The sequence below is a fragment of the Felis catus genome, chromosome D4 (assembly GCF_018350175.1).
Source record: "Felis catus isolate Fca126 chromosome D4, F.catus_Fca126_mat1.0, whole genome shotgun sequence".
In the NCBI taxonomy this organism is placed as follows: domain Eukaryota; kingdom Metazoa; phylum Chordata; class Mammalia; order Carnivora; family Felidae; genus Felis; species Felis catus.
The window spans coordinates 59,272,759-59,299,656 of NC_058380.1; the positions used below are offsets into that span (position 1 = coordinate 59,272,759).

At 36.7% G+C, this 26,898-nt stretch overlaps 1 protein-coding gene and 1 long non-coding RNA gene across 2 annotated transcripts in view; one reads left to right on the forward strand and one right to left on the reverse strand.

Annotated features, from left to right (window-relative positions):
- Nucleotides 1-108: 108 nt before the first annotated feature.
- Nucleotides 109-2,999, reverse strand: LOC109493862. Its single transcript, XR_002148333.3, has 2 exons — nucleotides 2,709-2,999; nucleotides 109-2,551 (listed from the first exon to the last, which is right to left on the reverse strand). It is a non-coding gene; the product is annotated as an uncharacterized LOC109493862 (long non-coding RNA).
- A 100-nt stretch (nucleotides 3,000-3,099) lies between these two features.
- DCAF10 (DDB1 and CUL4 associated factor 10) overlaps nucleotides 3,100-26,898 on the forward strand; it is a 38,795-nt gene continuing 14,996 nt past the window's right edge. The window contains exons 1-3 of the mRNA XM_045043165.1: nucleotides 3,100-3,715; nucleotides 14,334-14,447; nucleotides 26,635-26,832. Of these exons, the coding sequence (XP_044899100.1) occupies nucleotides 3,186-3,715; nucleotides 14,334-14,447; nucleotides 26,635-26,832 (842 nt within the window). The 5' untranslated portion in view covers nucleotides 3,100-3,185. The remainder of the gene's footprint in view (nucleotides 3,716-14,333; nucleotides 14,448-26,634; nucleotides 26,833-26,898) is intronic.

Consider the following 26,898-nt stretch of genomic DNA (forward strand, 5'->3'; position numbering starts at 1 on the left):
GATAATATGAAGCACTGAGCACATTCTTAGCACATAGTAATTGCTAAGTGTCGGCTATTAATTTTGCAAATATTGCATCTTGTTTGGGATTAATTGGAGACAAAGGGATAATTATCTGAGCTTCACTTTACTCATATGAAAAAGTTGGGATTTGGGGTCCTTATGTACTCAGAGTCTCTGACTCTTGGTTCTGAGATTTTTGATGCCATAGTGTTTAGAGGAGAAAGAGGAGGTGCTTGTAGTTGGAGTGAGCAAAGAAGACTTCTTGGCAGAGGTGGTGCTGAGCCAGAGTTTCAGGTCTGCATTCCACTGGACTTGATCAAGTTTAACTGGAAAGTTTATTTTGGCCTGACTTTGTCCCTTTAACCTAGGATTTTTTTCATTTTGTTAGGCCCGTTGTTTTATTGGCTATCTTGGGATGAACAGAGATTCTGCTTCTGTGTATTTTCTTGCACATCTGTGTGAACTGGAGAAAGTCTGATCTCTCTGCTAGGGAAAAGGCAATGCTGGAGTTTGCACTTGCTATTTCCCGAGCTGATGATATAACAGATGACCATTTCAAAATGCTTGAGGTACGAGGCTTCAATCGAGAAGATGCCTGGGATCTAGCTTCCATTTCAGCTTTTTTTTTTTTTTTTGCCATGTCCAGTTGCCTTGCTCATTTTGTCAGTCTTGCCCCCAACAAATAATTCTATCTGATGGGCAGAACCAATGATGTCAAAGACATCAGGAGTGAACTTGCTGCTCCAAAAGTATAACAGCTTAAACAGAAAGATCCATATTTCAGGCACATTGCATTATAACACATCCCTTAGGAAGTAATTTTTAAAAACATCTAGTCAGTGGATAGGGAAGAAAGTAAATGAATTTGCTCCCGGCCTGCTTAATGAGATACAGCCTAAGTGTTGGGGGTGTCCAGGGGTGTGTGATACCTGGGCGTAGAGGAAACGTTTGTTAATTTCAGAAACCTTTGGAAACCTTTGCCAGTTGTTTCCTTGTGTTGTGATCTAAAAGGAACATCAGGGGAAAGAAGTTCAAAGGATGCTTTAGGCATTTCTGATGAACTGGTATCTGTGAAGTTGAGCAGTTGGAGTTGAAAATTTTTTAGCACTTGAAAATAGTGTCTAGACCAATAGAAATTGGTCTGTATAGACTGATTTGCAGCCATTTTCCTTGTTAACATGACATGGTTGTATTTAAAGGCTCTCAAAGGCAGTGGGTAAACAGGACAGGCACAGTTAATCTATCTTTAGTAGCTTCTCAGTTAACTTCTTTAGTACCTTCTCAGGTAACTTCCAGTAATTTTTTTTTCTACTGATGAGTTGTAAAATCATGGTCATCTCAACAGAATTGTAGTCCTTATGTAATTTATTCTTATTTTAGGTTTTAGTAAAAATTATTTGGGATAAGTGAGGACTCCCATTTTAAGAAGAAGCATAAGAAAGAAAAGGAAAAAAGCAAACCCTGGCATTACTGAATGACTTGTTCTGTGTGTTATAGCCACCGTTGCCTTTTTTGGCTATCTTCTCAAGAATCATTCTCATTATCTAACAGAGATAACATGCAAACCTACAAAATATTTTCTTCTCATTTGGCTTCTCTAGATTCTCTAAATTGTTAGTGAACATTTCTTAATCAGTTTTGGGACTATAGTGTGTTAATTCTGATTTGCCTGAACTGTGAAATCTGATTATCTTGAGGCAGCACAAAATTTCATTGCAGAGCTTATATTTTTCTGTTGGAACTGTATCTTAAATACCTTGGAATATGTAACCTTTTAAAACTGTTCTATTTTACCTATTAAAAAAATTAATAATATTGGTAAATGGTCAGTGTTTTGTAGACCGTAAAATTTTAGCCATTGACCATAACTTAGGGGTCAAGCAGAGGGCCTCTGTTATTTGTTGCAGCCAAATGTTGGGGGTCATTAAGGGACATAATTTATTAATCACAAAATAGACCTTTACCCACCCCTTCTGCTCTGTGTGGGCAACATGGAGAGTACCTCCAGAGGAATGGCTGCTATGATCTCTGAACTCAAGACGCTTGCTTCTTGCCCTGTTTTCAATCACCTCATGGACAGGAGAGCCGAATAACTACTAACTTTCCTGGTTGGAGGACTTGCTGAACGTTCAGCTCTCCAAATCTCATTCCCTTATACTGGAGTTCCTTCAGATCTATCGTCACAGGATAGCTCTTCCTACAAAGATCCTCCAGGTTTATCCTCAGTCATCAAATGTGTGCTTTCTACAACACAGCTCTCAATCAAGAGTTGTCAGTACCTAGAAGAGTTGTCAGTTCTTTTATCTACCTTTCCTTGTACCTCAAGCTTTCTTTTATTGAACTCTCCTTCCCTCCTGAAGAAATACTGCAGTTCCTGTTAACTCTTTTTTACAAAGGAGTAGTATATATTGATCTTTAACAGCAATGGTGAAGGGTCTTGCATCTGTAATGCTGTCTGTGCCCTGGCACATGTAAGCAGGATTGACCACAGGCTTTGATTCAGGTCTCCAGCTCCATTCAGTGACTCTTGCTGGATATACGCTCCTTCCTGAGGAGAGGAAGACATTGGTCTTGATAAACTCCTGACCTACTGGGCAGTAGCTGAGAGTTAGGCAGATATTCAGGGCACCAGTAGGCCCCCTTTTCCAGGCCCCCGTTTTCCAGGACCTGGGCTTTTAGCGCCAATAGTGAACCTGAGTACTTACTCTGAGTCCAAGTAGGCAGTACACCATGCGACTCGGTATGTGGGACCTGCACACAATATGGTAATTTCTTCCCCTTGTGACCTTATCATAAAGTGAGGATAACAGTACATCATCATAGTCCACTCCTTTGGCCATTTAGGCCCAGTCATCCCTGGTCACGATGATTGACAACTACAGATTGACTCTGTCGCACGCGGTACCCTGATGCTAACACTGCCCCATATAGCTAGGATCCTGGGCATCCTCATTTGCGCTCAAACACAGCTAGTCGTTCCCAACCACCGTCCCTTCGGAGCTAAAACACCCGCCGTCGGCTGTGTCCCCACTTTCGCGGTCCCCAACGGATGATGGCCAGGAGCAGCACGTGTTTCCCAGCCGGCGGGGTTAGGCCGTCGCACGCCGGAAGTGGCGGTGGAATCGGTGAGGTGTCGGCCGGCGGGGCAGCGGCCCGGGAGTGGGGGGGCGGGCGCGTTGGTCATGTTTACCTTCGGGCCCGGTAGTCCGGGAGGGGATGGGACGGCCGGAACCGGGACTGAGGAGCCGGCATCCCATGCAGGGCAGGCAACGGCAGCGGGGCCGCTCCCTTCCCCGCCCGCGCCGCCGCAGCCCGAGGCTGACGCAGCCCCTCCCCCGTCGCCCTCCCGGAGCCCTCGCCGTCCCGGCGTCCCCTCGCTGCCCCCGGCCGCACACGCCGGGGAGCTCGAGCCTCACGCAGCTCTGGACTCCTCTGCAGCTTCCACCCAGGGAGAGCCGTCACCGCCCTCCCCGGCGCGCCGGCGACCCGGGCCCGACTGCAGGGCGGGGGGCCGGGGCCGCCACGGCCTCGGTGCCCGGCTGTTCGGGTGGCTGAGAGAACGCAGTCTGGGCCGCGGGCTGTTCGTGGACCCGGCGCGGGACAATTTCCGCACCATGACTAATCTCTATGGTTCCATCCATCCCGCGGACTCGGTGTACCTCAGCACCCGTACCCACGGCGCGGTCTTCAACCTCGAGTACTCCCCCGACGGGTAAGCGAGGCCCCTCGGAGGGCGGGTGCCGGCCTCCGCCTGCTTCTGCCTCCCGTTTGCGGGGGCCGGGGTTCGGGGTCACCGGCCCGCAGGCCCGTTCCCCCGGCACTTTGTGAAGTGCCCTGTGGCTGTTGGAGGTCTCCGCCCAGCCCTTGGAGGTGGGCAGGCCCAGGACGCCTGTGTGCTCCTCGGGACTCGGCGCGGTAGGGCTAGAGCCCGGCCGGAGCCCGGTTCTCCGGTACGCAGTACGTGCCTGGCAGATAACGTGTGCGGTAAAGGCTCCTTGTTTCCCTGTCATCCGGCCTTGCATTTTTCTCCTCGAAGCTTCTGACGAGGGTAGGGAGCCTGCAGGTTCCACGAGCTCTGCGCCTGACTTGCCCTGAGGGGACAAGGGTACGTTCCTTGGCTCCGGGAGGATACTACGACGAGGCAGCCGAGTGGTGTCTTATGATGTGGGGCATTTGTGAAGTCCCCAGGCTAGACTGGATGCTTCTGTTAAGGGTATCCAGCCTTTTTCCTGGCAGAGTAAATATTTCATGTTTGGCCTCAGTTTGCTTTGGGTTTGGGGGAATTTTCAAAATAACAGGTATTTTTAAAACTTTGGTGAGTACACAAGCGAGTTCAACAAGGAACAAAGGAAAAACTTGACCCACAGTTCTACCCTGAGAGGACATAGTTAATTTAACTCTTACCGGATAAGGCCTCTGGATTCCTAGTCATTTGCTTAGCTGCTTATTTATTCATTCTCTCATTCAGCAAATATTTGTTGAGCACTTGCTATGTTCCAGATGCAGAAGTTGCGGTGGTGAGCAAAAGCAGCTAATGGGACCACTTTTATTACGCTTGGGACATTACTAGTTCAACTACATATTAATGACCATACTAAATAATTCATAATGTATATTTATAAATCAGATTAAAGCTTGAGGGAACCTGTTGTATACTAGGGTGTTTGAGGTTTCTGGAAGAAATAACATTTGACCAAGAACAGAAAAATGAGTAGAAGATGAACTAGCCAAGATAAGATGGGGGAGGGCAGAGACGCATTTCAGATAGAGGAAATGGTATGTTAAAGGACCTTTGGTTGGAGGATCAGTTTGTCATGCTAGTGAAGCGAAAGATGATAGCTTAACAAAGCAAAATCTTTTGCTAAAGCAAAACCTAAAATACGCTAACAAAGGAGAAAAGTAGCAGACTCTGAAATCTCATGGTGAGGAGGCACACCGTATTCCATTTCACTGATGTGGGTGCTTCTTCCTAATTATGCTTGATGCTAGGATCTCTGGGGGTTTTTACTAACAGCAGTTGGGTGGAACCTATAGCAATGAATGCACACCTGAATACAGGGAAGAGAGGAGAAACTATTGCTGAAGTTTATTCACAGAACTGCCTTTCCCCACTCCTCTTTCCATCCAAGCCCTATTCCTAAAGCTCCTCCTAAAATACCAAGAATCTGTTCCTCATAAACATTTGGTTCCTTTCTTCTCTATACCCTAACTTCTTTCTTTCCACCCCCCTACCTATTCTGTCAGGCTTTCAGAAATAGCTATTTCTACTCTCTGGAAGTGGGATTTTAGGTTCAGGTGATGGGTAGAACGAATTATGAAGAAGGAGTTCCCATTGCCAGTGCTATTAGAATGAGGAATATATTACTGATAGTTATGTTTGAATATGGACAATAGTGTCCCATACAGACATTTTTTTAAAAAGTAGTTAGGTATTCTGATACTTAAAATAATTCAACACTGTTTAATTTGCAGTTGACATATACTCATTCTAGAAGACCTAGGCAATAAATGAGCAAAAAGAAGCTAAACAGCAGTTATAATTGCAGAGATTGAATGGCTAGCCAAGGAATTTTTTTCTTTGTATATGGTTATCTACCTATTTTAAAAGATTTTATTTATTTGTTTAAGTAATCTCACCGTGGGGCTCAAACTCAGGACCTCGAGATCAAGAGTCACATGCTCTTCCAACTGAGCCATCCAGGTGCCCCTGTATATGTTTATTTTAATATAAACATGGAGTCATTTTGTTGCCTGCTTTTTTTCATAGTATATTGTGAATTACTTATGTAAATATATTTCTACAGCATTCTTTAAATTTTTTCATTTATTTAAATAAAACCTGTATAAATACAATTTTTAGATTTATGTCCTCATGATAATTCCCTAGAATGAGTCAAAGGTTATGAAGATTTTGGATACCTATTATCAAATTGCCCTCTGCGAAGATTTCACTAATTCTCATTCCTGTTGCCTGAAATACTCCATTGAAAGTACCTGTCTCTGCATACTGTGGCCAACATTGCACATTGCTGTTCTTTTCTGTGTCAAGGTAATAGGTGAAAATAGTTAAGTGTTTTAATTTTTTAGTATTCTTACTATATCTACTAATATGCTCCAGATTTTCATAGGACTTAAAATAATTTTATAGAAAAATGACATCTGTGTTAAAGGAGATAATTTCTCATAACCCTCAGTTGGATGGGTTAAATCAGCTTACTAGGTACATTGCCAATGTCACTTACAAGGACTTAGTACAGACAAGGAGAGGTGACACAGGAAGTCAGAATTAAAATTATGAATTTAATAGAGATCAGACGAGAGAGAATTTGGCACTAAAAAAGAAATGTAAAGGATACATGGAGTAGAGGTAATTTCTAAAGAATTCCAAAAATATACAATAACACCTCCTAGGATGACATTTTGAAAAATGAAATTTGATAATGTTGGTAGATAACAATATGTGTGACTGCTGTAGGGAGAATTAGTGTATTGGAAAACAGAAGTGAAGAAATTATCTAAAATGGAGACAGGAAAGATGCGGAGATTGAAAATATTCAGGAGGTTAGTGACATGTTGCATAGAGAGAAAAGGCATAGTATATATTTGGTAAGCTCCTGAAGAAAATGAGACAGATAATGGGGCAAAAAAACAACAACACCCATTTGAAGAGATAATAGCTGAGAACTTTCCAGAACTGAAGAAAGTCACCAGACCATGATTTAAGATGCCCAGCAGACCCCAAATAGGAATCCTTTCTAGACATACAGGGACTCCAGGACAACAAACGGAAAATCTTAAAAGCTAGAGAAAAAATACCTTCAAAGGATTAATTATGAGAGTGATAGTCAATTAGTCATCAATAATAGTGTAAATCAGGGGCGCCTGGATAGCTCAGTCGGTTGAGCATCCGACTTCGGCTCAGGTCACGATCTCATGGTCCATGAGTTCGAGCCCCGCGACAGGCTCTGCTGACAGCTGAGAGCCTGGAGCCTGTTTCAGATTCTGTGTCTCCCTCTCTCTCTGCCCCTCCCCTGTTCATGCTCTGTCTCTCTCTCTCTCTCTCTCTGTTAAAAATAAATAAACTTAAAAAAATATGTAAAATAATAGTGTAAATCAGAGGACAGTGGTGATTATTTTCAGTATGCTGGGGGAAAAAAATTTCCAATCTAGATGTCTATACCCAATAAAGATGGGGATCTTCATTTTTGTCAAGAACACATTTTTGTCAAGAACAAAGATGAAGTAAATACATACACAAGCAAAGCTCAGTGAGTTTGCCACCAGACCTTCAATAATGAAGTTTGAAGTTCAAAGAGAAGAGTTTTCAACAGGAAGATCTGAGATGGTAGAAAGAATGAAGAATAAAGAAAGGAAATATGCATGTGAAACTAAATATAACTTCAATTTTGTCTTTTGGAATTAACAAAGATGGAACTAAAATTGAAAAAAAAAAACAGTAACAAATTAGGAAGGAATGTTCTAAATTTCTTGTTTCCTTGAGGGAGAATTTAACATCATAACTTTAGGTTTTAATGTTTGCATATTAAAATCTGCAAGTTAAACACTAAAATACAAGAAAGAATATATTATTTCCAGACTAGTAGAGGAAAAAATATGGAATGAGAAAGAAATACTTCAAAAAAAGACAATAAAGGGGAAAAAAAAGTAGAAAGGGTATAATAAATAGAAAGCACAGGGATGCCTGGGTGGCATAGTCGGTTAAGCATCCGACTTCGTCTCAGGTCATGATCTCACAGTCTGAGTACGAACCCCACATTGGGCTGTGTGGGACAGCTCAGAGCCTGAAGCCTGCTTTGGATTCTGTGTCTCCTCTTTCTTCTCTTCCCCCACTCATGCTCTGTCTCTCTCTCTCAAAAATAAATAAACATTAAAAATTTTTTTAAAAAGAAGGGGTGCCTGGGTGGCTCAGTCGGTTAAGCATCCAACTTTGGCTCAGGTTATAATCTCGCGGTTCATGAGTTCGAGCACTGCATCAGGCTCTGTGCTGATAGTTCATAGCCTGGAGGCTGCTCTGGATTCTGTGTCTCCCTCGCTCTGCCCTTCTTCTGCTAGCACTCTCTGTCTTAAAAATAAACATTAAAAAAAGAAAGCACAAAGAATGGCTGAAAATAAATCCAAATATTACTAATTATAATAAGTATAATAGTACTTAATATGTTCAAAAGGATAGACAAAAATAAACACATTCTAAACAAAAGCTAGTGAGCTATATTAATATACAAACTAGGCTTTAAGGCAAAATTACTAGAGATGGAGGTCATGCTGATAAAAGCTCAATTCACGTGGAAAATAAAACAGCTCTGAACTTGGATGAGTCTTTTAGGTTTAAAATATATGTATCAAGTTTATCATGAAGAAAGATTTTAATGTACATTATAGTATATACTTCAGTTATGCAGACACAAACATAAGATCAAAACACCACTTAAAATCTTGCTTTAAAGGGCAGTATGCCGTGTCCAGGCCTGATAATCAGTACACATTGGTTCAGCTGTACCAGTTGTAAAAATATTCGTATATGTCCATAGTGGTTGAATAGTTACTGCCCCAAGCCCATTGAGTACCTTCCATGGGACCTCCTAGAGTAACCCATTATATAACAACTACAGAGTTAAGAGCTGGCACAGCAAGCTACCAACAAGCATCTCACTGGAGAGCTGCAGCATCAGTTCAAAGTGCTCCTTATCCATGCCAGATACCCTTCCCCACATAAAAAAAATCCATAGGCAAATGCCCAGTGACCGTTTAGCTTCCCTTAGTGTGGGGCTGCCTGCCTTTCTCAGGCACTTTCCTAGCCATTCTCACATAGTCATTTGTGAGAACTGCAGCCTCCGGGGAGATCCAGAGAGATGAACAAGTCAGTCAGACAAGAGTACTAACACTACTGCAGGCACCATCCAGACATATTAACTCTCTTGGCATAGCGTGCACTCCGTGACAGAACAGAATCCACAGCAGATGAATGAGGCCTCTAGGGATGGTTTATGGATGTCATTACTCCAGGGATGCAGATCCCTAATTTTATTCCTACTGAATTTCACCATTATTTAGTGGGCTAAGTTTGCTAAAATCCACTGAATACCTGCCTACCATGGGCATCAGTAAACACTCATTTTATTAATGAAACTGATCACCAACATAAATGTCAGGAACATTCAGTTGAGGAAACTGAGAAGCAGAAAGGTCATTAAACAAAGGATTTGTACCCTGGCTTATTATGCTTTTAACTGCTATATTATATTGTCATCTGGACTAAAGTATTATAATTAAACATGATATATCAACAGATTCTTTTTGTGGCTTAGTTATTAACATAATTGTATACATATTTAATACACAAAATTAACAACAAGCATAAGTGCTAAAAATTTTTAATATACTTCAGCAAAAGCTAAAAAGAGGATGTAGCCCGATAAACAATTCTGTTGATGTTAAGTAATTTTTTTATTACTTATGAAGACTACAAATTACTTAATGACTACCTATTTAATGTGGACATTTTTGGAGGGGCTTTATGTAATTCTTTATGCCAATTCATGGTGCAGACAACGGCATCTGGGTCAAAGAAAAGATTATGGCTGATATTTCCAAAAATTAACAAATAATGGAAATTACTAGAATAATATGACAAACAACTTAATTAGAAATATCACTTGGGAAGAGTTTTTATAATTTATAGGTTAGTTTATGTTTAAAATGTTGAAAAATTTTTATTCATGTTTATATTACTATTGAATGTTTAACATTTTTAAATATCACACTTAGCTATATGTAACAGCTGCCGCCTGCATTTTTTTTTCCCAAACACACAAGGAAGATTTATAAAATTTTCACTTACAAGGCCACATTTTAAAAGATTATCAAAGAAGTTACAGTATATCAGTACAGTGTGATCACTAGAAATCAATAACAGAAAGATAACTAGAAAAACCTCAAGTGTTTTCAAGTGAAGAAACATTTATAAATAGCATATGGGCCAAAAAAGAAATGATAATGGACATTAGAAATATTTACCACTGAATGATAAAGAAAGTACCACATGTCTCAAAACTTGTAAGATACAAGTAAAACAGTACTTACTAGGAAAATAATAGTCATTAATAAACTGGAAAGGAAGACAAGTGAAAATGAGCTAAGTATCTATCTCAAGAAAGAATAGTGAAATTATGTGCAAATAATAGCAAAGTAAGCAAAGAAAGAAGGAAGGAAATAGAGTAACAGAGTGGAACTGGTGAACTTTTTAAAATTCAGTAGAAATACTCACCAGAGAAAATCTTATCTTTGAAAAGACAAATAAAAATGAAAAACACTCATATTGATTAAGAGAATGCCCAAGCAAACAATATTCAGAATGAAAAGGGGTGACATAACTTCAGATGCAAGGAGTAGAGATTATAGCTTTCCGGAAGAAGTAGAGTAGGTGGTTTGGCCCAACCCTTCAACAGAGAATAATTAGAAAAGCTAGAAAAAATATAAATATTTAATGATTCAAAAATTTGTGTTTGAGAGAATTAGAGAAATAAGGTAATAAGTAAATTGCAGGGCCAAGATCTATGAAAGGAAGAGAAGCCAGAAATGTGAGCCCACAGCTTTAGCCAAATGAGTTAAATAAGCTCTACAGTAGAAATCAGAGGTTTAGAAAATAAAATAATGTAAATCACTACATTAACATATTGAAGGAAAAACCTAGGATAATTTCAGTAAGTGTTGGAAAACTTTTATGCAATTGAACATCTATCAATGAAAAAAACAGCAAATTTGAAGTAGAAGAAAATTTCTTAATCCAATAACAAATCTATCCCCCACAAAAGAAAAACAAACAAAAAAACTCTACAGCAAACATTGTACTTAATGATGAAACAGTGAATGTATTCTTGAAGATCAGGAATGAGAGGCATGCCTGCTATAGTAACATTTCTATTTAACATTATACCGAAAGTTCTAGCCAGTGCAGCAAGGAAAAAAGTATTAAAAAAGAACAAAGCATTTGCTTATAGATGATATGATTATCGACAAAGAAAACCTAAAGTAACCTACGGGTAAAGTATTAAAACAGCAAGATTAATGGATAAATTATTTTAAAATCAATTGCATTTCTGTACACCAACAGCAAAGCAAAATTTAAAAAAGAATATTTACAAAAGTATGAAAAAAATGGTCAAGTACCCCTGAATAAATCTAAGAAAAGATAGGTATGACCCATATGGAGAAAAATCTCCATGGTAAATGGAAATACACCATGTTCATGGATTGAAAGACTCCATATTATAAAGATTTCAATTCTATGTAAACTTTTATGTAGATTTATTATAATCTGAAAATCCATAGCTGGACTTGTGTGTGTGTGTACATAACTTGATAAGTTGATTTGAAATGTATAAGGATGTTTAAAGGCCCAAGAATTGCTAAGATACTCTTGCTAAGAAAATCTTGAATATGTGGGAGGGTGTATATGTTACTGATGGATGATTCAATACTGAATGATACAAATTCCACTGAATTAATTTGGAAAGTCAGTGCATCCTAGTAAAAATACTAACAAGGTTTTTTAGTAGGACCTGACATGCTATATTTAAAATTCCTCAGTTGGTTAAGCGTCCTACTGTTGATTTCAGTTCGGGTCATGATCTCACATTTCATGAGCTGTCATCATGGAGCCTACTTTTGATTCTCTCTCCCCCTCTCTCTCTGGCTCTCCTTCACTTGTGCACAGGCTGTCTTGCTCTCTCAAAATAAATAAATAAATTTTTTAAAAAAGCAATGAGGAGATCTTACTTTACCACATAGAAAACCGTTTAGAAATTGTAATAATGTGGTGGTATTGCATAGAATGGGGTGTAGAATCCAGAAACAAAACGTATATATGATAAAGATCACGTTTCAAACCAATGAGAAAAGTGTAGGCTTTGATATTGGGACAATTGATGTGCATTTTAAAAAGTTACAAATCATGCCATGTACAAAAATTATTTGTATTAAAACAAAACAATGAGTATCAGTTTTATAGATATCTTACAGTGTTTAAGGTAAAGACTCTCCAAGAATCAGCGATTTGTTTACTTTTATGCACAAAAAGGAGTAAAGTTCATTCTGTGACTCTTCTGAATAACAACAAAAAATGGCTAGCTTTAAAATTATGGATATTAATTTGAATATTTTTACTCATGTTGATCAACCAGCACAAAAATCCTGAAGTCCAGATATTTCAAAAAAGGTTTTGCCGGGGAGCCTAAGTGGCTCAGTTGGTTAAGCATCCAACTTCCACTCAGGTCATGATCTCACGGCTTGTGGGTTCGAGCCCTGTGTCAGGCTCTGTGCTGACAGCTCAGAGCCGGGGGGCTGCTTTGGATTCCATGTCTCCCTCTCTCTCTGCCCCTCCCCTGCTTGTGCTCTGTCTGGCTCTCTCAAAATAAACAAACATTAAATTTTTTTTAAAAAGGGTTCCTATGGACACCCTTTAAAGGACAATTTCATGATTACTAAATATGGAAAAGATTTCAATTTAGATTTTTTCCCTCTCCTACTTTATCTAAAAAGTTTGTTCTAAATAGAAAATTTTGGGGGCGCCTTGGTGGCTCAGTCGGTTAAGCTTCCGACTTCGGCTCAGGTCATGATCTCGCGGTTCATGAGTTCAAGCCCCGCGTCGGGCTCTGTGCTGACAGCTCGGAGCCTGGAGCCTGTTTCAGATTCTGTGTCTCCCTCTCTCTCTCTGACCCTCCCCTGTTCATGCTCTGTCTCTCTGTCTCAAAAATAAATAAACAATAAATAAATAGAAAATTTTGGCTACTTAAAATTGTCTTGGGGGTACACCTGGGTGGCTCAGTCAGTTGAGTGTCCGACTCTTGATTTTGCCTCAGGTCATGATCCCAGGATTATGGGATCAGGCCCCACATCTGGCTCCATGCTGAGCATGGAGCCTGCTTGAGGTTCTGTCTCTCTTTCTGCCCCTCTCTCCTGCTCAAGCACGTGTGTTCTGTCTCTCTCAAATAAAAATTTTTTTTTTTAATTAAAATTCTGTCTTGGGGCATTCTGGTGGCTTAGTCAGTAGAACATGTGGCTCTTGATCTCAGGATTGTAAGTTCAAGCCCCATGTTGGGTGTAGAGATTACTTTAAAAAATTAAAAACATTTTTATTTTATGTATTTTAATGTTAAGTGTACAAATTCCATTTATTACTGGAACTATAAATTGAGACCAGGCCTGCAGTTTCAAAGACTTAAGATTTCATTTGCTAGATCTGAATCTGAAAGCAGTGCCCACAGAAAACTAAGACTTAAATAAAACACAGTTGCTTTTCAGAAATCAAAATGCAACTTATAAAAGATTTATAATTATATAACTTTGTAATAGGAAAGGGCTGAAACAAGAGACAATACTAAAAACTATAAAGGAAAAGATTAAGTTTGATTTTATCTAACTGGTTTGGTAGGATATATGCCAAACCTTTTTCAGTACATTTTAATAGATATTGATAAATACATAATTTTGTTATATATAATTTTTTTCCTAAGTTGCCTCATCGATGCATGCTTTTCTGCAACCAGCTTTTCTCATTTAGAAATGTGTTTTAGAGTTCTTGCATATCCACATAAAACTTACCCCTTTCTTTTTAAATGTTGTACCATATTGCAAACTATTATGTACCATGGCTTATAGAATCAGTCATTCCTCTTTCATGTACTTTTAGGTTACTTTCAATTTCTCATTACAGTGAAGCATATCTTTATGTTTCTTTGTATTTATAAATGATTATTTCTTTAGATTAAATTCCCAGAAAAAATTTCTGAGTCAAAAGTTATGCACATTTAAAAGTTTGATAGATACAAGGTTGGCCGTTTAGCTCAGCTGGTTAGAGTGTGGTGCTAAAAGTTTGATAGACACAGGTACTCTCTGAACCTAAACTGTACCAGTTTATGCTTCACTATCATATTTGAGAGTACCATTTCCTACTATTGCCAACAGCAGATAATTTCAATCTTTTAAATGCTTGCTACTGGGGTGTCTGGGTGGCTCAGTCAGCTAAGTGTCTTGAGTCTTGATTTCAGCTCAGGTCAAGATCTCACAATGATGAGATCAAGCCCCACGTCAGGTTCTGTGCTGAGCATGGAGCCTGCTTGGGATTCTCTTTCATACTCTCCCTCTCTGCCCCTCCCCCCCTCAAAAAAATTAATAAAACTTTAAAAATAAAAAACATTTGCTACTAACATGGGTAAAAAAAAGTTATTCATTATAGTTTGTGTGATTATAAATAAATATCAATAATGAAAGAATGCTAGAAAACTAAAGAGAAATGTGTCATTTGCTTTCAGGTCAGTGCTGACTGTTGCTTGTGAACAGACTGAAGTTCTGCTTTTTGACCCTATATCTTCAAAGCACATAAAAACACTTTCTGAAGCTCATGAAGACTGTGTAAATAATATCAGGTCAGTATTTTAGTGAAATAGTGAAGTTTATTAATGTGACCCAAAATATTCTGTTTTGGAAGTTAATGAAAATTGGTAATGTCTTGCCCAGCAGTGCTAGATGATATGCATTTGTGAACTGTGAATTTTATCCCTTGTGAAATTTATCCCTTTAATTGTAAAACTTACTATTAACCATTTTGGATAAGAATTTTTCTGAAATGCATTTTTCACTTCCATATGATTTTATCTTTTCTCTTCATGTATTAGGGTCATCATTATGAACCTCAGCCATGCATTACAATAGTCCTCCAATGTCTTTGGGCTAATGATCTGTGAAGAATTATGGCAATCCCATTACTTAGCCTCTCTCACCTATCCCCTCCCCATTCCAAACTATTGAGGGGGAAAAACACATTTGCACAGAGAACTTCTTTATAAAAGCATGTTGGAAGCTCCTTAAATTCTTAATAATGTGGGAAGTAAATAACAGTTGAACAGCTTGGTGGATTAATATGCAGTCATTAAAATGATGGTCATAGGGACTACATATCAACATGGACAAATGCTTGGGACAATATAGGTAAAAATCATGATAAAAGTTGTTAAAAATATGAAATGCAGAAGATAAGGAAATATTTTTCAATGCTAACATAGGATGGGTTAGAATGAATGGATAATGAGTAATTTTCTGTTTTCTAAACATTATGTAATAAGATTATATTCCCTTTATAACGATTACTGTTACTGTTCAAAAAAAAAACGTGGAAATTGCTTCTAGTCACAGTGACTTACTGAGTTTTGATGTAACCTCTATGCTCTAAACACACTGAACAATAAATAGCACAAAAGATATAGTGAGGCTCTGAAACAACATAAACATTTTCGTGGGCCAGAAATGGAACACAGGGAAGCTGTTATAGGTCTGAAACTGCAAGCCCACTGAGTTTTCCATCTGGTATTGATGTGTGGTAGTTTTAGTTCCTGTCAAGAATCAGAAGTACCCAAGTACTGTATGTGAGGCAGGAACCAGAGCCAGAATTACTACACAAAGCCAGGCATTTGACTAGAGTGCCTATCCCATTTGTGAAAGGCTGAATGCCTGCCCCATTTGTGAAAGGCTGAAAAAAGGAAAAAGCTATTCACTACCTGAGGCTGTGGGTTTTGGCTGATTAAGACACATCCTCCTGGCCTGACTCAGTAATGAAGGCATTACTGAGTCAGTGATTGAATGTATATGTGTGATAGCTCCAATATCATCAGGAAACTGAAGGACTTAATGTCATTATGTGGCCTAATTGTGGATTAGTGGTTCAAAAATCCAAATGGGGGCAACTACAAAACCATTAAATAGGAGAAGAAAAAAAGTAATTAAAAACCTTTCTTAAAACCTTTCTTACTCAAAATGAGCCTATAACCAAAATGCCAAAACTCATGAAGACATACTAATATCATAAAATCAGCAACTAAAACAAGCATTTTTTTCTGGATGAAGTTAATTTTATGGAGTAGTCCAACGAAGACTTTATTTTTAAAAATAAATTATTTATTTTTTTTTGACTAGGTAATACATGCACGTGGTACAAAATTCAAAGGTACAAAAGGGTAAACAGTGAAAAGTAAGTCTATCTCCCACCTCTGTCCCCTAGCCACCCAGTTCCCCTCCCCAGAGGCAACCACTATTACCAGTTTCTTGCTATCCTTTTTGAGATAGTCTATGCATGTACAAGCATACACACACACGTACACACATACACTTTTATATAAATGGTAGCATACTACACACACTATTATATACCTTGGCTTTTCCGTTTAATAACATATTTAGAGATTATTCCATGTTAGTACCCATGGGATAATCTTATTCTTTTTAACGGCTGCATAGTATTCCATTGGTTGGGAGAAACTTTAAAGCATTTTTAGGATGCTCAAAGAAATAAGGAATACTTTCCATTTAAAGAGATGAAACGAGAATAGGTTAATCTGGAAAAAACCAACTACAACTCTTAGAAATTAAAAATGTAGTTAGTATATAAAAAACTCAAAAGAGGGGGTAAATATTATCCTTTACATCATTGATGAGAGAATTAATGGATTGGAAAATACTGAGTACTTAAAAGTCATAGAGGATTGAAAGACTCCAATGTATGTATGATAAGAATTATAGAAAAAGAACATGCAGAGATTGGTGGAGAACTAATTTTTGAAGGCACAAAGGGAGAGAATTTTTAGCATTAAAGAAGATCCTGAATCCTTGAATCAAAAGTAAACTCTAAATGTCACATAGGTTAAAGATAAATGTACATTGAAACAGGTTGTAGTAAAACCCTATAGAGTATCAAAGATAAAGACAAAATCTTAAAAACCACCAATGTTAGAGGCCAGAATACCTACAGAGGTATAATTCAAGGTTATAACAAAGTTTCTCAACAGCAACAGTTGATGTTAGGAGATTATGAAGTAGTATCTTAAATACTAAGGAAAAATAATGCTCCATGCCATATATCCAGGTAAACTTTCATTCCATAATGAAGAATTTAATTAGGTGAAATGATAAATGTTATTAATAGCAGGAAGATAATAATTTAGGGTTTTTTTGGGGGGGTGTATTTAAAACAAAGTTAAAACTAAAAGTCTAGATTTATTTTCTCCTAGTCATATTAAAAAGAAAAAAAGTGAAATTAATTTTTAATGTTTTATTTACCCCAATAGGACTAAAACATTATCATTTCAACATGTAACTATTATAACATTTATTGAGGTATTTTACTTTCATTTTTGAATGTTGAATTTTCAAAATCCGGTGTTTAACACTTAGAGCACATCCCAATTCAGACTGGCCACATATCAAGGACTCAAAAGCCATATGTGGCTAATGGCTACCAAACTGGACAGTGTAGCTTTGGATAGGAACAACAAATAGATTGTGTGTAATATGGTAAGGTTCATGTCAGGTTCAGAAAGAAGGCAGAAATACTAAGTAGCTTCAGACTCTTTCAGAACAATGTATAATTAAATACATGCAATGAAAAAGAAACTTAAAGGTAACTAATATAGTAGACATATAGTGTATAGATTCCGAATCAGAAGTGGGGGGAAAGGGAATACTGAATACTTGATTGGTTTAGTAGAAAACAGGAAAGCTTTATAAAGTAAATAAACAAATAAAGCAAGCAAAGGGATAAGTAGGAAACAAGGAGTAGAAACAGTTCCAAATATATGAGTAGTTCTCAGTAAGTATAAATGGATTGATCTTCTTTATTAAAAGACACAGAGACAGCAATTTGAATAAAAACCAAAATCATCTGTATACTTTTTATAGAGATAAAAAGTTGCCCAGAAATGGGAAAAGAAAACTAATATAGATTATCATTATTGGACAGATGGAAGATCAAAAGCCTAAATAAAGATAAAAATACAACAGTACATACTGATAAAAGGAAAAATCAACTCAGAGCATGTAATTAGGAACTTGTATACAATTTGAAATTTGTATATTTCAAAAAAAAATAAAACAAAAAATCCCAAAACAAAACAGATAAGGAATTACAACTCTATAATCATAGTGAGAGACTTTTAATACACTTCCATCCCAAACTAGTAAATCAAGTAGATAAAAATTAGGCTATAGAAGATTTTAAAATATCTTTTACAACCTTTCTACTAAAAATAGAAATGCAGAATAAGATGTATTTAAAATGTTTTTTTTTTTAATGTATAATTGAGCTGATAAGAAAGAAAGGAATCGTAGGGCCAAAAATGAAATAGAAGCAGGAATGCAAATAAGTAAATTGGTATTCAGCTGGCTTTTACCCTGGAGGCATTTGCCAAATACTAGTGAGTGACCTTGATCTTCTGTTTTGATATGTATAAGGAGTTACAGTGAACAGGAGAGTTAGTTTTATGGCCAGTTCAAGATGAGGAATCTAGTGGAAAACTCTGCATAAAGCTGGGACTCCCAAGGGCTATACTTACAGCATTAAGGTGATCTAGAAATATATCACGCTGTTCATGTAGAGTATGACCTTGGTAGAGGGATGTCAGAAAATCTCCTCAGTAAGTTTCTAACCACAAGTCCGCCTTCATGCATGTATGGGGCCCAAATTCACACTACTATATGGTCCAAAACCATCTAGCCAGCAATTTAAAATTGAATCCAAGTTGATAGTACTGCCAGGTACTTGCAAAAACAAACGCATATCTTCTCTCAGGGAGAAAACTCAGTATCATAAAGAAGTCAATTCTTTCCAAATTAGTCTATAAATTTAGTTCAGTTTTAATCAAAATACCAGAAGGGTTTTTTTTTTTTTTTAACTTAAAAATTCATATGGAACAGCAAAGTGCCAAGAATATCTGAGACAATTTTGAAGGATGCTAAGATGGTAGTCTTCCTGATATCAAACACAGTCTTAGGACAGGGATTAAGTGCCTAATGGAATGGAGTATAACTTCCAGAAACAGACCCATGCATATATGGAAATTTGATATATGACAGCAGGGGCATTACAGATTAATGGCAGGGAAATGGAAAAGAGAGAACTGGTTATATATATATATATATATATATATATATATATATATATATATACACACACATATATATACATATATGTATATATATACATATATATACATATATATATATACACATATATATGTGTATATATATATATATACACATATATATGTGTATATATATACACATATATATGTGTATATATATATATATGTATATATATGAAAAAACAAAGTAAGATTAGATTTCTGTCTCATACCATAGCTAAATATAACTGCCAGTTGAAGACCTAATTATGAAAGCAAACCTTTAAAGCTTTAGAAGAAATATAGAATATATTTATGTTCTAAGGATGAGAAAGGATTTTTTTTAAGATACAAAAAGCATAACTCATTAAAGGATTGCTAAGTTTGACTGCATTAAAATTTAAAACTTCATTTTAACCAAAGACAACAATGTGAGAAGATAACCTATAGGCTGGTGGGAGAACATATTTTCAATGCACATAGCCAAGAAAGGATTAGCATCCAGAATATATAAAACAATTACCCTGGAGCAAAATAGGCAGAAAATCATATAAGAGAAGCTAAAATGAGCAGTAAATATGGAAAAAATTTTCAAGCTTCCTAGTTACAAGAATATAAATAAAAATAAACAATGAAGAAATACTAAGTATTGGCAAAGATGTTGAGAAGTAGAAACTCTTAGGCGTCATTGATGGAGTATAATTGATAAAATTATTTTGAAGAGCAATTTAGCAGTATCTGGTAAAATTGAAGAGCAAAATTTTTTTTTAAGAAATTAAAGCATATGTAAACAAGGAAATGTGTAAAGAAGGTTCATTATAGCATCTTTAGTAATACGAGTTGGAAACAAATCTCCATTAAGAAGATAAGTTCTAGTATACTCATATAATGGAATACTATACATCAGTTAAAATAAATGAACTAGAAACATCAGCATCTGAGATACATCTCAGAAATTCAAGGTTGAGCCAGAAAAGCAAATTATAGAATGAGCTGTACAGTGTGATACCATTTATGTAAAGTTTGGAAATATGCAAACATAAGCATATTTGTTGGTTCTCTGCTCTATCCCAAGCACCTAGAACTGTGCCTAGCACATGGTGCTAATTAAATATTTACAGAGTAAATTGAACGCAAAACAAAATGATACATTGTTTATGGATACATACTTAGGAACTCATGGTATTAAAAACTTGCATGGGGAGTGACAAATTTTGGATAGTGGTTCCCTCTGGAGAGGGAGGGAGGGGAATGGGATTGGGGAGGGCTATTCAGGGTGCTTCAGTTGTGTTTGTAATGTTCAAAGAAATCTGAAAGATAACAAGTTGTTAAAATTTGATAAGGTTGGGTGGTGTGTATCACAGTCTTTGTTATATTCTTCATAATTTTCTCTATGTTTTAAATATTTTACAATTTAAAATTTTCTTATCTCAAAAAGAGAAGATGTGTTGAATTGTTTGCCCCTATTCAAAATGATCTCTGGCTAATCTGCTGTTAGAATTTGTTCTTTATCAATGTCAACTCTCATTTGCTGCTATCAGTGTTTCTGCTTTAGTACTCCACACTTACAAATTTGAATTTGCTTATCTGTTGGTTAGAAAAACAGATTTTGAAGCTTTTTTAGAAGTACATATCACTTAAGAGTTTTGTGTGAGAATCTGAGGGGTCCTCTGGCATGAGCTTATGTGTATATTATTAATAATACTAACTTCCATTTTTACTGAGTGTCTACCATGTGCCAAACCTTTGTGAAGCACTTTTCATACAATATTAATTCTTACATTATCCTGATGTGAAACAGATACTGTATCCATTTTAAGAGATAAAGAAATTGCAACTCAGTTAAAGAGATTTGTCCAATATCTTTAATATGTAGCAAGTGGTAGAGCTGGAATTCATGCTCAGTTCAGTTAGACCACCTCAGTACTGTTTAGAGATGTGGGCATGCATTTCCTGGTTTGGCTCTAGATAGTGATTTTGTATATACTTAGTAATGTCTTCTAGTTCATTCCTTAGTTTTTTAAGGTTTGCTTATCTTGTAAACTAAAAATATTGGTAGTTGTAAAGAGTATTTTCTCTTTATTCATATTTAGGGACAGTAAGGGGGAAAGTATGTTATTTAAATTCTTAAGCCCATTATACAGATTTACTTATTATTCATGAGGACTCTGTGTGTCAATTTAAGAGTCCATTTAATAATTAAGGTCCCCCAGTTATGAGGTTACAAGGGCAGTTGAGGTTATCATAAGAATATTCACTTAGTGGTATGACAGTTAAAAAATTAATACCTATTTAATATTCCAGGATCTATTTTTTCCCTCCCACCGTCTTTGTTGGTCTTTTCCTGATTGGTATATTTCAAATACTATAATGTAAATGTAGTGTTCATCACTGGGAACATGAAATTTCTTATCTTGCCAAGGATGTGGAATTTCACAAAACCCTAAGACTGATATTGGAAAACTGATCAATTACATATAAAATCATTAGCAAATGAGGATCTGATAGAGGTAGACTAGTTATCAATTAAAGAAAAGGAAATGACAGAAATGATGACTTGGTAGATACTTCAGAGAATTATGTGCATATCTCATGGGACTACGGAAAGGCCCTTGAGAAAATGGATAAAGCCATTGATTTTTATATAGAAATGATCCTCTTTTTATAGTATAAAACTCAAATATTAAGGAAGGGTATCATATTTTGCTGTCATAATTTCATTGGAAATATTATACAAGAAAAACCCCAAACATTTAACTTATTCTAGGAATTTACACATAGTTAAATAAATATTAAACATTTTTATGATTTTTGGTTTTTAGACAATACTTTCTTTCCTGTGTACAATGAAATGTTGGTACCTGTTTTAAGAAAATTCTATTTCAGTTGCTCTTATCCTTTACCAATTAACCTCTGATAATGAAAACCTCAGTTTATCCAAATGTCAGTTTATCCAGAACTGTTACTGTCATATGTTGGTGTCTGATGGGGACATATGGGGCAGTTTTATAATTCATAAATTCATAGGTTTCAGTGTGTGGAGTGTCTCCTGCTTATTAGGGACTATGAAGTTAAAAAATATATTTATTAACTTATTAGGCTAGACAGTTTTAATTTGAGAAGTTTGAGCCAGATTTCCAAGGGTTTGTCTACTACTTTACATTCTCTGCATCTGCTTGCTTTAGGATAAGAATTATGGGTACTTTAACTGGTCTCCTAATCTACATTCTTAATTTTCTGTAATTTATTCTCTTCACCAATGATTCTTCAATACCAAGATTTTTTAACAGGTAAAACTTTGAGGCAAAATGAGAAAACTAAATTCAAAGTGTTGAATTTTTCATCAAGGTAAATTTGTTCAATTCAAATTGTTAGCTTTTGTTCCAAGATAATATTCTTTGTACATCATTGGCATTAAAATATCTTTCATGCAACATTGGTAATTTTTCAATGGCCTAATTTTTCAGTGGCCTTATGATAAAAATTTTAAAGCTGATCCCTCACTTTATTTTTTATGAAAATACAAAAGTTTTGAAAACTTGGCCACCTCAGAGATCTTTCTGAAACTCTTCTCTAATCGTGTCATTCTCTTGCCAAAACCCTTCAGGGTGGACTACTGGGCAGTATAATCCCACTGGAGTTTTGAATCCATATGTACTTTAAGTATTTTCTGTAGACTAAATAAAATAAAATCTTTCCCCTAAATTTCTTATTTTTTTAAGTTTTTATTTATTTTGAGAGAGAAATAGAGTGCAAGTGGGGGAGAGGCACAGAGAGGAGGAGAGAGAGAATCTCAAAGCAGGCCCCTCACTGTTAGTGCAGAGATCGATGTGGGGCTCAAACCCATGAATTGTGAGATCATGACCCCAGCTGAAAGCAAGAGTCAGATGCTTCAACCAACTTAGCCAGCCAGGTGCCCCATCCTGTAAATTTTTTAAATGTATGAAGATGCTCTATGTTGATGATCAATTTATTTTAAAAGTTTGATTCTCCATTAGCCTTTTGTCATTGTGTATGTTTTTCAATCATATAATTCCTGTCAGGGAGTCATTAAAATATTTTTATTTTAAAAAGCCTAATCAGTAAAGATAAAACCATAGGAGAAAAATAAACTTGATAATATAATCACTAAAATTTTGATATAATAAGAAAATATATAAGTCACATAGAAGGACAGATGCATATGTGGCGGGGCACCTGGCTGACTCAGTTGGTAGACTGTGCAACTCTTGATCTCAGGGTCATGTTGGGCATAGAGCCTTCTTAAAAAAATAAAATAAAATGCTATGAAATTCAAAGAAGTATATGTGCAAAAAATATTCAACATACTACCTTTGAAAAACTGAGCTATATTATCGTTACTATAGAGAATTTATAACTTGGTAATAAAAATAATACAGCAATAGGAAAATCAGCAAGGAACATGAATAGCAATTCACAGGAGAAATATAATCTTCCAATTAGTATGAAAAATGTTCTACTTTACTAAAAATAAAAGTTTCAATTTAGATATTTTTTTTTTCCTGGCATTTAAGAGAATTAAAAAATTAGAGAAATGGATACCCCTGACTGCTGGTGGAACTACAGAGGACAGTTTGGCTGTGTGTATCAAAAAAGCCTTATATTTTTTAAAATCCTTTTTTATTTAACAGTAAAACTTCTGGGAATGTACTTAGAAAAATAACTAAGGATGTGATTAATATTCAGCTGTTGGGATGTTCATCACTGAACAGATGGAAAAAACTGGAAGCAATGTAAACATTCAACAGTTGCTTGTTTTAAAAAAAAAATTTAAGGGGCGCCTGGGTGGCGCAGTCAGTTAAGCGTCCGACTTCAGCCAGGTCACGATCTCGCGGTCCGTGAGTTCGAGACCCGTGTCGGGCTCTGGGCTGATGGCTCAGAGCCTGGAGCCTGCTTCCGATTCTGTGTCTCCCTCTCTCTCTGCCCCTCCCCCGTTCGTGCTCTGTCTCTCTCTGTCCCAAAAATAAATTTTGAAAAAAAAAAATTTTTTTTTTTTAATTTTAAGGTTTATTTTTTTGAGAGAGGGAGAAAGAGCACAAGTCGGGGAGGGGCAGAGAGAGTAAGAATCAGAAGCAGGCTCCAGGCTCTGAGCTGTCAGCACAGAGCCTGATGTGGGGCTTGAACTACGAACTGCAAGATCATCACCTGAGCCAAAGTGGGACGCTTAACCGATGAGCCACCCAGGTGCCCCTATTAGTTTTTAAGAAAGAAAACGGTGGGGGGGGGGGTGCTGGTGGGTCCATCGGTTCAGCTTAGGTCATGATCTCACGGTTCATGAGATTGAGCCCCACAGTGGTCTCTGCAATAACAGTGCAGAGCCTGCTTTGGGATTCTCTCTCTTTCTCTCTGTCTCCCCCTCTGCTGCTCACCCTTTCACTCTCTCAAAATAAATAAATATTTAAAAATAAATAAAACCAAGGATGATGTATCATTTATAAAAAAAATATTATGGTTCATTCATACAGTGAATCTATTCAGCCATTAAGAATGATTTTGTTGGGCTGCCTGGGTGGCTCAGTTGGTTGAGTGTCGGACTCTTGATTTCGGCTCTAGTCGTGATTTCGTGGTTTGTGGGATTGGGCCCCATGTTGGGCTCTGTGCTGACAGCGTGGAGTCTGCTTAGAATTGTATCTCTCCCTCTCTCTGCCCCTCCTCTGCTTGCTCTCTCTCTCTCTCCCTCTCTCTCTCTCTCAAAATACATAAACATTAAAAAAAAAAAAGATTTTGTCAATCTTTAATAACATGGCAAAATAATTATGATATTAGGCTTGCAATATAAGAATTAGGCTACATATCAATAACTGTAGTTATTTTTATGGTGGATTTTTTCCATTTAAAAAGATATTTCCAACAGGCATGTATTTATAATATAAAAATATTGGGAATCGCTATAGAATAAATCCATGATATATTCTCTATTTATATCTACTTTGCCGCACACAACACTCTAACTGCCGTTGCCTCTCAGAGTATACCATCCCTCCACATGCCTCTTTACTTTTGCTTACCCCTTTGGCCACTTAGGGAGTGTCTGCTCATGTTATTTATTTATTTATTTTATCTTTGAGAGAGAGAACATGAATGAGGGAGAGGCAGAAAGGGGGAGGGGGAATCCAGTGTGGGGCTTGATTGTAGGAACCATAAGATCTGATCTGAGCCAAAATCAAGAGTCAGCCACTTAACAGACTGAGCCACCCAGGTGCCCCTGCCTGCTCATCTTTTAAAGTTGGTTCAAATGACACTACCAGGAGGTCTTTCCTAACTAACCCTTTTCTTTGCTTATTCCACACAATTATTTTGTATAATTATTTATAATTTCTTCTCCACTAGGCAGTGAACTCCTATCTCAATCACTAATAATAAATATTTGTAAGTGCTTGTTATGTACCTGGCACTTTGTGTGTTGGGTACTGCAGATCTAACAATGAACTGTGCAGACAGTTCCCCTGCCTTCAAGGAATTTACAGCCTTATGGAATTATTCCTTACACTGTAATATTAAATGTTATGATAGACTTATAGAGTACTTTGGGAGATTAGAAGATTGGTGAATCTACCCCAGGCTGGATAGTGAGATAAGTCTTCCTGGAGGAATTAGCCGAATAAAAAGAAAGCAAGCGTTAGCCAGGTCAAGGGGTAGGAGGAAGGTGGTTTCAAGTAGTAGACACAGCTTGTACAAAATTCTGGAATTTTAAAACCATGTTAAATTTTAGGAAGGTCGTTATGATATTTGTGGTTACTGGGGTTGATTTCTGATAAAAAATAATTACGTATAATTTTATCTTGAAAGAAGCTCCAGAATTCATTTCTTATTTCTGTAAGACATTAGGGAATTTTATGTAACAGCATAGCTAGGGCATCCTAATGTTGAATTAGGCAGAAATTCAAGGGTGATTGGTAGATTTGTTATTTTTTAAGTATTTGTATAAAATATATTCTAAGGATTGAGAAATCAGTGTAAAATAATAAAAAGTTTGAATTATGAACTTGAAAGTGAACTCCTATCTCAATCACTAATAATAAATATTTGTAAGTGCTTGTTATGTACCTGGCACTTTGTATTTTAATTATCTACCCTGTAATCTTAACTGGTTCTAATGTTGCTAAGTATGATTATTTGGGGAATGCCTTTCTTTGAATTAATAGATTAAAAACATGGCATTTTAACAGAAATTTTTGTATGTAAATGTCTTCTAAACAGGAAGACATTACTTGTAGCAGAGTAAATATTTGTTACAATTATGAACCTTTACAGCTTAACATATCTCGCTCTGCAATCAAGTCTTTAAAATCTCTGTCTCCTATTGTCTCTCACCATTTGTGTTTCCTATTATACAGATTCTAAAGTTCTTGCTCTTTAGCACTGTTCTCCAAACACCCACCCCTATTTCCATTTCCAAATAAAAATCAATAATACAAAGCAAATGGATAAAGTTGCATTGTGGTCCTCATTAAGTCATAGTATCTTTCCTTGTGATTATATGAATTCTACTTACTGTTTATTGTATATCAGAATCACTGGGTTTATACAGTAAGTTTGTAGTCCTTTTTTTGTTTGTTTTCTTGATTAGGTAATATAGAGACTATTTCTCAAATTTTCTTTAACAAGAGATTAAATAAACCAGTTTTTCTTTTCTGCTTTGTAGATTTCTTGATAACCGGCTGTTTGCTACCTGCTCTGATGACACTACAATAGCACTGTGGGATCTGAGAAAACTGAACACCAAAGTATGCACTTTACATGGTCACACTAGCTGGGTGAAGAACATCGAATATGATACTAATACAAGACTCTTAGTAACATCAGGATTTGATGGAAATGTCATTATTTGGGACACCAACAGGTTTGTGAATGGGAGACCATGTTAGGATTGTGAACAAAAAATTTGTTTAAGATGGTAACTAAATTC